A 14,530-nucleotide genomic window follows, 5' to 3' on the forward strand; every position below is an offset into this window, starting at 1 on the left:
ATTTGTCCCTAGGGGCTACCGTACCTCCAGTATATGCACAAATTCAGTACTACTCGATTTGGCTCGCATGTTTAAAATCTGAAACGTAAAACAATTATAGTAGTGTTTTTTATTTAAGATTTTTGAGAAGATAAAGTCAGTAAGGTCAATGAGAGAAGAGAAGAATATAATGAAAGCAACTTTGTCAGGGTTTATAGGATTTGTAAGCCCAGGGTTCATATAAACTGTGTACAAGGTAATACTTATCATTTAATCTGTTAGTTTACATTCATGAAATTCAGATACACTCTCAGAAAAAGTCTACTTGATACCTTTAAAAGGACCGACGACCTAGTACAATGTGACACTTCCAGATAACTTTTACTTTTTATATTACCAATGCTTTTCTTATTTCTTTGTTTTTATTTCTTTATTTATTTTAATTATTGTTTACTAGCCCTTACTAACATTAATGAGCTGCTTTATCGAGCTGGTTCATGATAATAAGACCATTTCTCTTTCCTTTTGCAGGACCTGAGCTTGTTTGCAACGCCCTTTTTGGAGGGAGATGATGAGCACAATGACAAGGATAGTACACATAAGGTAACGTCACCAAAATGCAACATAATCTGTGATGAAACCATTGTGTGTAGCTTTCAATCAGATGACAATAAATAAATAAATAAATAAATAAATCATTTTTAATGATTAACTAGGCATTATGCAATACTAGCACTATTCTAATGGTCCCCAGAGGAAATAAACTGTCAGGCTTAAATATTCTGGGTGAATACACTTAGTCATATTCATCACCTTGATGTGAGGATGTTCCTGTGAGGTGCCTGGAGCTGTGTATGTGTGATAAGCGAGAAGCTCACAGTGTGCTGAGAATGTGTTTTTTTTCTGTGCGATCACAGCTTGGCATTAAGCTTCCCAGGGACGTGGCCTGATTCTAATGTTTTGATTATCACACTAATTGGACGTTAAGGAAAGGTCATTTTTAATAACCTTGTTTGTAATCAAGCGTCCACGGTCTTGAAATGTAAGTGAAGAACAGGCTGTTCATTTCCAACGTGTGTCTTGGGATTTGTGCTCAACTAGCCTGTAATCTATACAAGTTCTAAAAAAGAAAAGTGCTGTAAAAATGAAAGTTAACAAATGCAAAATATATTTATTGTAAAGGATTGTCATGTCTTACATAGTATAACATAATGTGTAATTTGGTACGTTTGCACAAGCATGCCAGTTTGGTTTAGGTTTATAATTTAAGGTTATTTATTAGATTATGTTTATATAAAATGACTGTTATAATTGAATTTTTATAATTTTATTATACATTTTTTACCATTATTTTCCACTGTAAAGTTTACAATACATATATAATTGGCACGCCAATGTATACAGTATACAGTACCTTTCTTCAGGCTGTGGATATGAACATGAGAATCAACAATGTGTCCCAAATACTTGTGTCTAATATGGTTTGATTTGTGTTTGTTTGATGGCTTTGAGGTCATTAAAGTGAAAAGGGTGGATTCTGAGAATGTGTGTGTGAGTGTACACTACTGTATATTGACAAAGGCATTCGCTCGCCTGCCTTCAAATGCATATGAACTTGAGTAACATCCAATTCTTAATCCATATGGTTTAATATGATGTTGGTCCCGCCCCCTTTGCAGTTATACCAGCTTCAACTCTTCTGTGAAGACTTTCCACAAGGTTTATGGGAATTTTTAACCATTCTTTTGTGAGGCGCATTTGTGAGGTCAGACACTGATGTTGGATGAGAATGTCTGGAGAAAGTCTCCGCTCTAATTCATCCCTAAGGTGGCCTATCAGATTGAGGTCAGGACTCCTGACTTGGATGTTACTCAAGTTCATATGCATGCGAAGGCAGGCAAGCGAGTACTTTTGCCAATATAGTGTGTGAGAGTGTGTCTATTTCTAATTTTATGGTCTTAAAATAATAATTGTTTTTGTTGTTTAATTAATTACCCAACACCATAGTTGTTATTTTATAATACAAAAATCCAGCATTGTTTTCCACTGTAGAAAATAAATCCAAACTTGTGTCCAAACTCTTGACCGGTAGTGTGTGTGTGGGTTTTTATTATATATATTTTATTATATATATATATATATATATATATATATATATATATATATATATATATATATATATATAATATAAAAAAAATTTATAAAATCTTGGGCTGTGGACAATGTGAAACATGTATTGTTCTCTAATGAGTTCACCTTCACTGTTTGAGTTATGGTGTGGAGAAGTAGAAGCCCAAAAGAAGTTTACCACCAAGATTGTTGCATGCTCATGGGGGTAGATTGGTTTGGGGTCACTTTCTAACTTCATGATCGTCCCTGATTTTTATTTCTTTCTACATTGTAAAGGAATGCTGAAGGCGTCCAAAAAATGCATTAATCCTCTTTTGAACATTTGATAGAGATGTTTCTACTACTTATGCTCTGTAAAGACTTCATAACGCCTCTAATCTGAGGTGCTGTTAATTGATCATTTTTCAGGCTGATAACTCTAAATGAACTTTTCGTCTGTGGCAGAGGTAGGTTTGGTCTCGCTCTCCTGGGATGGCCCTCATGAGAGACAGTTTCATTATGGTGCTTGACAGATTTTGCAAATGCACTTGACAATACTGTTCTTGCAAGAACTATTACCGAAAGGCTGACCTCTGTGTCTTAAAATAACAACTAACTGTTGTTTTTGTTGTTGTTTCATAATTACCTAATTCCATATGTGTTATTTTATAGTTTGGAAATCCCCAGTATTGTTGTAGAATGTAGAAAATAATTCACTATTGTATGTGTATATGTGTGTGTGTGTGTGTGTGTGTGTGTGTGTGTGTGTGTGTGTGTGTATATATATGCCTAATAAAATAAGGCACAGTGTTATACTATGGCCATGATTTTATTATATACATGATAATCATAAAAAAGACTACATGTCTACCCAGCTATACTCCAAATCAGGTTAGTTCCCACAGCCTGCAGTTTCAATTAGTCAATTAACCAAACAGGAATAATGATTTGAGTATGGTAGGGGTGTGAGTTGATATTACCAAGAAGCCGACTGAGAATAAAAGCAGGTGTACCCGCTATATACAGTCATGTGGAAAAGTCCCCTAGTTTCGTCATATTAAAAATAAATGACAATACATTGTGTACAGTAGATTAAATTTAAGAAATGGGATTAAATGTTTTACTGTGACAGCCTGAAAGGTACCTAGAGATGCAATTTAAACCATGGAATGTTGGAACATTTTCCCTCTTATTTGTTCCAACCACTCAGCATTTAGCATCGCTAGTATACTAATTACACACCTGATCATCTGTCATCATCTGCACCTGTTTTTTTATTTTTATTTTTTAATGCTCGAATGATTCATACAGTAGGTCAGCTTAACATAGAAAAAAATCCCCTGATCTGTCAGGTACAGGGACTGGACTGAAAATGAGAGCCAACAACTTGTAAGGTAATGAATCCTGGAGAACTGTTCCTTAAGACTACATTACGGGGAATATACTGTAAGAAGGTCGGGCTCTGGAAGCAAAATATTAAGAAATGACAGGGGCCTTAAGACTTTTGCACAGTACCTTTTTTTTATTTTTATTTGTGACATCCAATCTTTATTCGCGATCATTGCAAATAAACCTGAATAGTGCTTGCAGGATTATGTAGTTGTTCTTTAAGTCATTTAACTCATTATAACTCATTTAAACATGTTGTTCAGCCTTTCAAGCAAAAGGCTCTGAGCAACACAAGGTGACCCTGTGTTTTTGCATGTCTAAACAGTTTTGAGTAGCTGCTTTTGACTGTTTACATAGATGAACAGGACTGGAAATACTAAACACTGCTGCGGGTGAAAAACACACCGATTAAAATGTTCCAGCAAAACAAACTAACAAAAAAAAAAGAGGCCTTTAATAGAACAGCAAGAAAAAATCTTTTTCCCCCCATATGATCATGTCTACTAAAGGACAAACACAATTATAATTAATTCTACCGCCAAGCTTATGTATAATTAATAAGAAGTGGTTTATTTAATCATTTAGAATAAGTGTAGTCTTTTATTTTATTTCCCCTTCGATGGTTTTTATTAGGTTTATCTGACACAGTAATCACAAAGCTGCTCAATGTCAAATTCGTGCAGGAGGGAAAACAAAAAGAAATGCATATTTATTGACTCTTGGGTTGCACATCACAGCTGCACATAAACAGCACATACTGTATTGTAAAAGTTTAAGCTTAAAGAGCACTCATTGTCAACAAGAATTCAGTAGCAATTCCCACTCTTATCTCATCAAAAGCAGTACAAATACTGTAAATAGTGCATTTCCAGTGCTCGCTTGGTGGTCAGTAAATCAGTGTTGTCCGTTGGTCGTTTGCTACAATGCAGTGCTTTGCAAAGCTGTGTCCGAAAAAATCTGCAGGGGGGCCGGAATCATACACTCACTCACTCACTCACTCACTTACTTATCTACTATACCGCTTTAACCTGTATTCAGGGACGCGGGGGCCTAGCGCCTATCCCAGGAGGCTTAGGGCACGAGGTGGGGTACACCCTGGACAGGGTGCCAATCTATCGCAGGGCACACAGACACGCACACACACACTTACACATTATGGGCAATTTGGAAATGCCAGTTAGCCTAATCTGCAGGTCTTTGGACTGTGGGAGGAAACCGGAGTACCTGGAGGAAACCCACCAAGCACGGGGAGAACATGCAAACTCCACACACACAGAGACGGGAATCGAGCCTGGCCGGGAATCGAACACGGACACCATGGATTGGAAATTACAATTCATTATTACAGTGCTCCAGACAAACATAAATCTTTAAACTTCACATAATCTATTTAGTTTAAATTTTATGTTTTTCATAATGTGGCCATGCTGAATTGAACTGGAGATGTGGGTACAAGAAACTTGTCTGTGCTTTGCTAGCTGCTGGGTCCTGCTGGGATAAGTCTACCCAAGAAAATTCGGCTCAGTCTCTGTATCGATTGCATCTGATGTAGAGCAGGCAGGGTTTGGTCATGCAGGGAGCGAGTGGGAAAAGTCAGTGATTTTTTACTTTTGACTTTTAGTTTTAGACTTTCAATTGTTAATGTTCCACGTTGACTAGGCTACATCACACACATTATAAATTCATAATGTCATTAATAAATTTGACACTGTTTAGAAAATACTATCAAATTTAATATTAAGTAAATTTCTTCTGTTTTTCTGCAATTCACTTTACCAGATGCATGACATGTGAATCCATGTACAGTGCCATGCACAATTTTGGATTTACAGTGGTTGGACAATAAAACTGCAACACTGGCCAATTTAGTGTTGGAGGTTTCATGGCTAAATTTGACCAGCCTAATGGCCAATCTTCACTGATTGCACATTCCACCAGTAAGAGCAGAGTGTGGTTTAATCAGCACAGTTTATAGCACAGTTTTGCTTAAAATGTTGCAATGCACACAACATTGTGGGTGACATATTAGAGTTTAAAAGAGGACAAATTGTTGGTGAGCGTCTCGCTGGCGCATCTGTGACCAAGACAGCAAGTCTTTGTGATCAAGAGCCACAGTATCCAGGGTAATGACAGCATACCACTAAGAAGAACGAACCACATCCAACAGGAGTAACTGTGGACTAACTGTGGAGTAACTGTGGACACAAGAGGAAGCTGTCTGAAATGGATGTCCGGGTGCTAACCCAGATTCTATCCAAAAAACATAAGACCACAGTTGCCCAACTCTCTGCAGAATTAAATGTGCATCTCAACTGTCCTGTTTCCACCAAAACTGTTCGTCGGGAGCTCTACAGAGTCAATGTACATGGCCGGGCTGCTATAGCCAAACCTTTGGTCACTCATACCAATACCAAACGTTGGTTTCAATGGTAATAGCATTCTTGGGCTGTGGACAATCAGAAACATGTATTGTTCTCTGATGAGTCCACCTTCACTATCTTTCCCACATCCAGGAGAGTCACGGTGTGAAGAAGCTCTAAAGAAGCGTACCCCCCAGACTGTTGCATGCACAGAGTGAAGCATGGGGGTGGATTAGTGATGGTTTTGGCTTCAATATCATGGCATTCCCTGGGCCCAATACTTGTGCTAGATGGGCGCGTCACTGCCAAGGACTACTGAACCATTTTGGAGCCCCATGTTGCACCTAATGGTTTAAACATTGTATCAGGATGATAATGCACCAATACACACAGCAAGACTGGTGACAGAGTGGTTTAATGAACATGAAAGTAAAGTTAAACGTCTCGCATGGCCTGCACAGTCACCAGATTGAAATATTATTGAGCCACTTTGGGGTGTTTTGGAGGAGCAAGTCAGGTAACGTTTTCCTCCACCAGCATCATGTAGTGACCTGGTTACTATTCTGCAAGAAGAATGGTTTAAGATCCCTCTGGCCACTGTGCAGGACTTGTATCTGTCATCCTCAACACAAATTGATGTTGTATTGGCCGGAAAAGGAGGCTCTACACCATACTAATGAATTATTGTGTTCTAAAACTAGGCGTTTCAGTTTTATTGTCTCAATCCCTGTACTTTTTACCCTCTAGAACAATAATGGATTTTTCAAAATGATAAAATAACACATATGGTGTTGGGTAATTAAGTAACAACAACAACAGTCCATTGTTATTTTAAGATATGAAAGTCAGCTGTTTAGTACTGTATTGTCAAGTGCATTTGCAAAACCCATTAAACACTACGATTAAACTGCTCTCATTTAGACCTTCCCAGGAAAGCAAGACCAAAATTTACCTCTGCTGCAGATGAAAAGTTCAGTTAGAGTTACCAGCCTCAAAAATCACCAGTTAACAGCACCTTAGATTAGACTTGTTATGAAGGTTTGATAGAGTAGCATCTTAATATCAACACTGCAAAGGAGATTATTGCATATTTTAAATACCATCAACTGTTTTACAATGTAGAAAGAAAGAAAAATTAGAAAAGACCATTGAATTAGAAGGTGTGTCCAAACTTTTGACTGGTAGTTCATATTCACTGTGACAAAACATGAGTTTACAGGAGAGCACATGATGGTACAGAGGGGCTTTGTTCCATAAGTAATCTGATGAACTGTCTTATGTTCACAAGCTCTTTTGTTATTGAGCAGTTTCAGCTGGAACTGAAATTATGTCATGCAGTTATGTCTTCAAAATGCTTCAGCATATTGCAAGTGGATACCGAATCTACCAAAGTTATCATCATCGGATGTCATGGATGTCTTCTCAGTACATGAATACATAGTACTGTTTCTGAAAGGCTCCATAGTTAGTTGGAGAACATACCTAAAAAGCATCATGAAGGTTGATGAGTTATCAAAACAAACAATGATAAAGTTCTGAAAAATTGCAATGAGAACCAGGTCAGAGAACTACCACCATGCTTGGTATTCTTTGTACAAAGCTTGCATTATAAAAAAGCCTGAATGTTTAATTTTTAGGCTTACCAGACTAATAAACTTTGTTACTTTTCTATAAGTGAAGATTTGTTCATAGTTATTTGTGATGTTTTCATGTTCTTGAGCAAACTCTGGAGCCCACTAGGAACAGTATTTCTACTTCTAGAAAAGAAAATGCGTAGTTTTTGTGAGTCACTTCTCTATGTTGGGTTTTATCTGCAGGGGAAGATGAGCTGCCACTCCGCTAGCCCAACCAATGGATTTTTCAGTAGGAGTCCCTTTAGCCGGCCCTCTAGCCCCATGTCGGCTCCAGCGAGGTCCAAAGCGAGCCCGGGGTCACCACGAACCATTTTCCCCTACCCCCTACATCAGGACTCGCCGCCTAAATCGCCCCGCCGTCTCAGCTTTTCTGGAATCTTTCGCTCATCCTCCAAAGAGTCCTCATCTGCTTCCTTGTCTACTTCCTCTTCTGCTTCTCCCGTCAGTATTAAACTCTTCTCACGTGCCAGGAAAGGTAGGTCTGCTCATGTTCATCTTTTTTGTCTTATGTGGTTGGCTTTAGTGAATAGATAAATCTTATTTTGCTATTAAAGTGTCACAAGAGTGATGTATTAAAAAATGCACTAGGGGATTGACGGGGACAGACGTCTGTATGCTGGAAACTTTTAACATGCGTCGGTAGAGTTCTTTGTTGGACACTGCTGTCAGAAAAACAAAGAGGACGAGATGTGGTTTTTCTAATTCCTCTTCACTTCGCATGTTTATCCTTTCCTGAATTCTCACTGTGTTTTCCCAGTGCATTAAGCAATTCATGATTTGCTTTTGTTGTGCTTTTTTATTCTTTCTTTATCCCTTTATCATATCTCTCCTTTTTTAAGTTGCCTTCATAATGATGATTATTACTATTGATTATGAATTATGATCATGGTTAGCTTTTAATTAAGGGTGGTCTTTTATTATTATCAGTAGTAGTAGTAGAAGGAGGAGGAGAAGGGGGGATGCGCCAATGCGGATTCAATGGATAGTGGTTGGGTATTTCCTCAATGGGAATTGCTTGCTATTAATATTATAAGAAATTAGACCTAAAGTTTTCCCAAAATTCCCAGTTTCTCCTTAATTTAACTAATATCTTCCTCAATTTCACACACCCTCACAAAGCTTATGTGAAAATGTTTAGCCTGGACTTCTACCTACAGGAGTCCAGGCTAAACCTACAGTACAGTGATATAGTACTGGCAGAAAAAACTGCACTGTTTTCTAGTTGGACATGCACTGCACCCCTTTGCCAGAAAATAAGTGACACATGATGTTGAAAAACTCAAAATCTCAACTACTTTGAAAAAGATTATGTCAATCAAAAAAAAAAAAAGAACTCTTTCAACACCAGTCCCAAACATGTTAAAAGATGCTTCATTCAAAATCAATACGATCCTAGAGTGTAGACACGGTGAAGCAGCAAAATTTTCCAATCCCAACAACACACACACACACACACACACACACACACACACACACACACAAAATGTATGTCAAAACTTTCACCCAGGTCTCCTGACTGCTCCAAAAATGAATGCTCTAACACGAACTGTTTCTAAGATACTTGGCCAAGGAGCAGCACAGTCACTTTCTTATTGAAGTCTATGCGAGAGATCTGGTTACAGTCTCTGTGCGTGAGTCAGCCTTGCAGAGACAGCCGTTGCTATGACAACCGGGCTAAGGAAAAAAGTTTTTACCCTTTTGCCCAGGAAAAGTGATGTGTCTGTGCTCCGCCACTTCACAATATCTCTATATACAAATTATTAAATCTATAATAAAAATTAATATTATAATTATTATTAGTAGAGGTAGAAGTAGTATTAGTAGTAGTAGTCCTGTCTTATTTTTTATTGTTTATCTGTACTGTACAAAAATCTAATTTGCAAAAATTGCTGTGTTCTTTAACATAGTACTGTTTTATTTTTACATTACATTCTTACAATTTTACATTTACTAGTTCTGGTCTTGGCAATAAAAAAAAAAATATTTTGGTCCAAATTGGATGCTTATTCCCCTTAAATATATGTTTAATTGACCATAATGTAACTGTTTAATTCACCAACAAAAAGTAATTTTGATTATAATTAAGAGATAATAAGAGAATGTCTGTCACATTAAAACCGAAAGAAGTGTGAACATTGGTAAAGTGTCTTATCTACTGTATATGTGAGTTTCACTGTGTTATTAATATTGTATATACCTGCAGTCTATATGTACTGTATACAGTACATACACAACATATATGTTTAATATAAGACATACAGCTTAAAGGCATAAAGGCTAAGAAAAAAAAGCCAGTCCACTTACAAGATATTTATTTGGTGAAATATATTTGGACATTGGACATTATAGCAGTCTAAATATCAGTTTACTGCTATAGCATTAGAATTCACTGGTTTAATCAGAGTAGCATGTCCATTCCACAGCATCTCTAGGCGGTCTAAAATGTTTTTACCCCAAATCACCATGAAGCTCTTAGTGATTTGGATAATTATGTGTCATGCTGATTTAATTGCAGCATGGGTGTTTTTCAGCATGGCGAATTCCAGTAAATGAATTCTAGCACTCCCTGGTATGACCTTTTAGCAGAGTGATCCTGCCTGAAACCAAAGAAAATTACAGTAGAATTACAGCCTGTTCTCCTCAGCACAAGAAATGTCTACGATTGGTAATGATATAGGAAGCACATTAAAATTAGTCTGTAGCTTTGTACATGTCTTTAGGGGTTTACTATTTGGAGGGGATGGCTCGAAGGAAATGCAGTTAGCCTTATGTTTTCATCAAGGAACCAGACAGACCAGACCAGACCAGACAGGAGCATCTCTGAAACGAGTTTGTGGTTCTTGATGACCTGTTTTGTAGAATGTCAAGAATTTGTAGAAAAACAGAGAATCAACTGAAATGGTGATCTGGCATCCCTAATCTAAACAGGAATGTAGCTGACCCTGTCATTTGTAGCTCTTTTATAATTATATAATTATGCAATCAGGAGTAGAACAATGTGCACACAGCTCCTGTTTCTTTAATTTGTTAAGTCTACAAGGCAGCTCTTTTCGGTTTCCATAAAAAAATATTATGCAAGCTTTTTTTAAAATAAAGGTGTAATTTCTACACCATGTCATCTTACATGGAGTGACCCATTATTAGAAAACAGGGTAATTGATGTATTGTCAAAGGCTGATGTGTTGCAAATGGCCTCAGCAAAGGTCTGATCATGCTCTGGTAAAGTATGTCCAAATGCAGCCCAGAGGTCATGGATTGATGCCATCACTGATATGTCCAGTTACTGTGCAGTATGCTGGGATATTGTTCTGGGATTGCCAAATGTTCCGCCATTGTGATTGACAAGGCATGCTGTAGTGAATAATATCGCAACAAATTAGTGGGAATGGTTTACTAGGAAAAAAGAACCCAATAAACACCATTTTTGGACTAGATTGTGAAACAGGTAGAGGAGACACCGGTCTCCTAAATAAGATGCATTGTGAAACTGGATTTCCTTTCTTCTATCATTTATTGTATGTTTTTCATGATCTTCAACAATCTTTGTAAAGGTTTTGTGTGCGCAACACTTTTTCCCCCTTGATCTAATTTGTCTTTGATCTGCCTGTTGATTACTAGAAAAACACAAAGCATGAGTTTGCTATATTTTTTAAATAAAATTACAACTATTTTTGATACTAAATTGCATAATAACCAAAAAATTACCTGAAGGCTGATTTGTCTATTGTGACAAAACATTGGGAAACAGAGTTGTAATGTTTTACATAATCACACAAAATTCACACTTATATAACCAAAACAGTTTTGACATAATATTTTGGCATTTGTGCTTTTTGTTTATACCCATATGTCTCAAAGAAACCTTGCACAAAATATTCTCTCTGAGTTTGCATACTTCTTGCTTCATTTGAAAAATATCTTATTTTTAAACTGCGAAAATGGATTTATCTCATTTTGCTGTCAAACTCCTCATTTTTAATTAGTTAGTCTTGTCCTCAACAAGACTAACTAATTAAACGTATAGTAACTATATATGGTATAATATACTATACTATAACATTCTATACTTATATTATAGTATATGTTCTTACTGAGTTCAATGAAGAGAATTTTGTGTTTTTGTTGCACTATTTAGTAATTACTTAGATATCCAGCTTGGTCTTTAGAGTGTAAAAATAAACAAAACATTTTATAAAACATGGGGAAAAAACAACCAGTTAGATATTTTTTTTCCCCCTAATGTGACCTCATAAAAGAATACTTTTCTAGCTCAGGGATCGGCAACCCGTGGCTCCGGAGCTACTTGTGGCTCTTTCATCCCTCTGCTGCGGCTCCCTGTGGATAATTTAAGTTCAGCTTTTTATTTATTAAAATAATAAAATATTTATTATTTATAAATACGAGGGAGGACTCAAATATACATCGAGTCTTATATTGGAAAGTAACCTTCAACCCAGCTTCTTTTTCTTTGGAGTTTAAAATGTTTCTTGTTGCATGCAGAAATAAAATTCCTATGTAGCCTTTCATTGATTTTATAAATGCAACACACTATATAGTTTTTTTTATTTTTTATCCATAGCATAAAGATAAAAAAAAAAAGATATGTGCGGTTATCTTCATTTTAGATGTCAAAAGGGTTTAGTGGCTCCCGGTGTTTTCTTTTCTGTGGGAAACGGGTCCAAATGGCTCCTTAAGTGTTTAAGGTTCTTGAATAATGCATTTTTCACAACCCCACAAACATTGTGTTAAATTCTTCACCTGTGTCTTCTGAATGATCCAAAAATGAACGCTTTCACAATAATCATTTCTAAGATACATAGCTACGGAGCATAAGGCTTTCATAGACAATGGAATGGCACTTTCAGAAGAGGGATAAAATAAAGTGAGTTTGAGGTATGAAAAGTAGTGTTTCTGTTGGAGCATTAACAGACAAGTTTTGGGGATCTCTGAGACCAGCCATCACATAACAAGGCAAAACATTTAATCCTAATGTTCCTAGGTTCCCCCTGTGCCACTGGAAAAGCTCTGGCTCCTCAGGGCAGGACTCCACAAGACTTCTGTTGGTGTGTTGTGGTGTCTGGCGCCAGGATGTTAGCAGCGGATCCTTTGGGTGCTCTGGGTTGCGGATTGGGGCCTCCATGAATTGGATTTGTTTGCCGGGTGCATTCCATGGATGCTCAGTCAGATTGGGATCTGGAAGGTTTGAGGGCCAGATTAACAACTTGAACTCTCCAGCCATGTTTTGTTGGCTGGGTTCTGTGCTCGGCGTGCTGTGGTGCACTTCGGTGTTCTGGTGCCTTTTTTAATGGTGGTCAGCATTGCTTTTTCAGCAGTTTGTGCTATATTGGGTTTTCTGTGGAGTTGCATCATACAGGCTAACCTCTTTTACCCACGGGCATGGGTAAGCCTTGGGTGCCCATAATCCTCTCAACAATTTGCTAGTGTACAGTATTGTTGGTGATCCATGTTATTTACTTCATTTGTCAGTGATTGTAATGTTATGGCTGATTAGTATAAGCTAATTTGTGAAAGGAATAGTAAAATGCAGGACCTTTTAAATCTGTCTAGATTTTATTTACCGCCCAAGGGAACTATTTTTCAAACTTCGAAAGGGACCTGGGGTTAACAAAGCATAATCAGTTAAATCTTAGGAGCCTTGGTCAAGGGGTCATTAATAGAATTGGGACAGTTCCAAGTCCTGTGACTCCAATTCTAAATGATTGTTTTTAGTAAACATGTTTCCTGTTCTTATTGCATTAACATGGAAATTCTTCTCATATGTACTCTACCATATGCTAGAGATGCACCAGTATCAGGAAAAGATGTAGCAGATCTGATCTCGACCTATTAGTGAAGTGGCGACAGCTTGTTTAAGTAAAAGTCAATGATAAGAACAGAATGTTGGGTTTTATTTTCCCTGCACCAAATCTAAAACAGATGTCTGTTCGAAATGTGTGGAACTATTCAAAAATGATATGAGGTGCTTTTGTGAAAAAAGTTTAAGCCACTTTGAATTTTCTTGTTTGTAGCCATTAAATAACCAGTAATGATTAAGCAGTTGCCACTATTTATTTATGGTTGTCACTTATCCAGACCTTTTTATAATCAATTAGCTACAACATTAACAGCATTGATTACCAATTATATTCCAGTAAACTGGTGATGGGATCATGGGCACACAAGGCTCACTTATGGGCGTGGGGATCAAAAGCCAGTCAATCTTGTCCGATCCCGAAGAAAAGTCAATGCAGCACAAATCATGAAAAAAAAAAAGGTGCTGTTTGTTATGATAAAAAGGCACAGAGCCAGTGGATCACAGCCTGCCACAGTCAGAGCCCTGCAAGCAAAGAGCCCAAGGCTTCAGACCTGGACTCCAAACACCCCAAATCTTAATCCAATTGGGATGCATTAGGCCACGAAGTCAGACCCATGGAAGGCCACACCTTGCTACCCACAGCACCTAAAAGATCCACTGCCAACAATACAGCACACTTCCAGAGGTCTTGTGGGGAGTCATGTCCTGATGGGCCAGAGCTGCCCAGAAGGCGCAAGGGAAAGCGATACAATACTGGGGATAATGTTTTGTGCTGTAATGTTATAACTGATCAGGATTGTAGTCTGTAGATAGGAGCACATTTAGCATTTTTCCAGCGCTAGCTCACATGATGAAGCCCTTGAGTTCATGATGGCCTTGGTAATTGTTTTCTATTTGGGAAATTATGGCTCGCACTTGCTCTGTAAATATGGATCTGTTTTTCATTACTACTTTTATATATTTGCGAGATGTTCGGTATGAACAGGACCAGAGAATTAAAAGAATAAAATAGTGTACAACAAAATACAAATAATAAAAAGAAGTCTAAAATGTGCAGCATAAACTACAGCTTTCTAATGAGCATCAACATAATACTGAATCAAATCATCTGTCAGGACGGCTACTCTGTGTCAGCCTATGAAGTAGCAGCGCAGGGAGTATAGGCAGCGGCTGTGTGTGGGTGAACAACAACCTCCCACATGCTGCTTTCCCTGGATAGGAAACAAGCATCTACACACACACAC

General features: G+C 37.6%; 1 protein-coding gene across 1 annotated transcript in view; it reads left to right on the forward strand.

Annotated features, from left to right (window-relative positions):
- Positions 1–14,530, forward strand: part of prkag2a (protein kinase, AMP-activated, gamma 2 non-catalytic subunit a) — a 124,402-nt gene that overhangs the window by 15,528 nt on the left and 94,344 nt on the right. Inside the window, exons 2-3 of the mRNA XM_053487758.1 lie at positions 511–582; positions 7,655–7,946. Of these exons, the coding sequence (XP_053343733.1) occupies positions 511–582; positions 7,655–7,946 (364 nt within the window). The remainder of the gene's footprint in view (positions 1–510; positions 583–7,654; positions 7,947–14,530) is intronic.

This window comes from Clarias gariepinus, chromosome 26 (assembly GCF_024256425.1).
Source record: "Clarias gariepinus isolate MV-2021 ecotype Netherlands chromosome 26, CGAR_prim_01v2, whole genome shotgun sequence".
Classification (NCBI taxonomy): Eukaryota; Metazoa; Chordata; class Actinopteri; order Siluriformes; family Clariidae; genus Clarias; species Clarias gariepinus.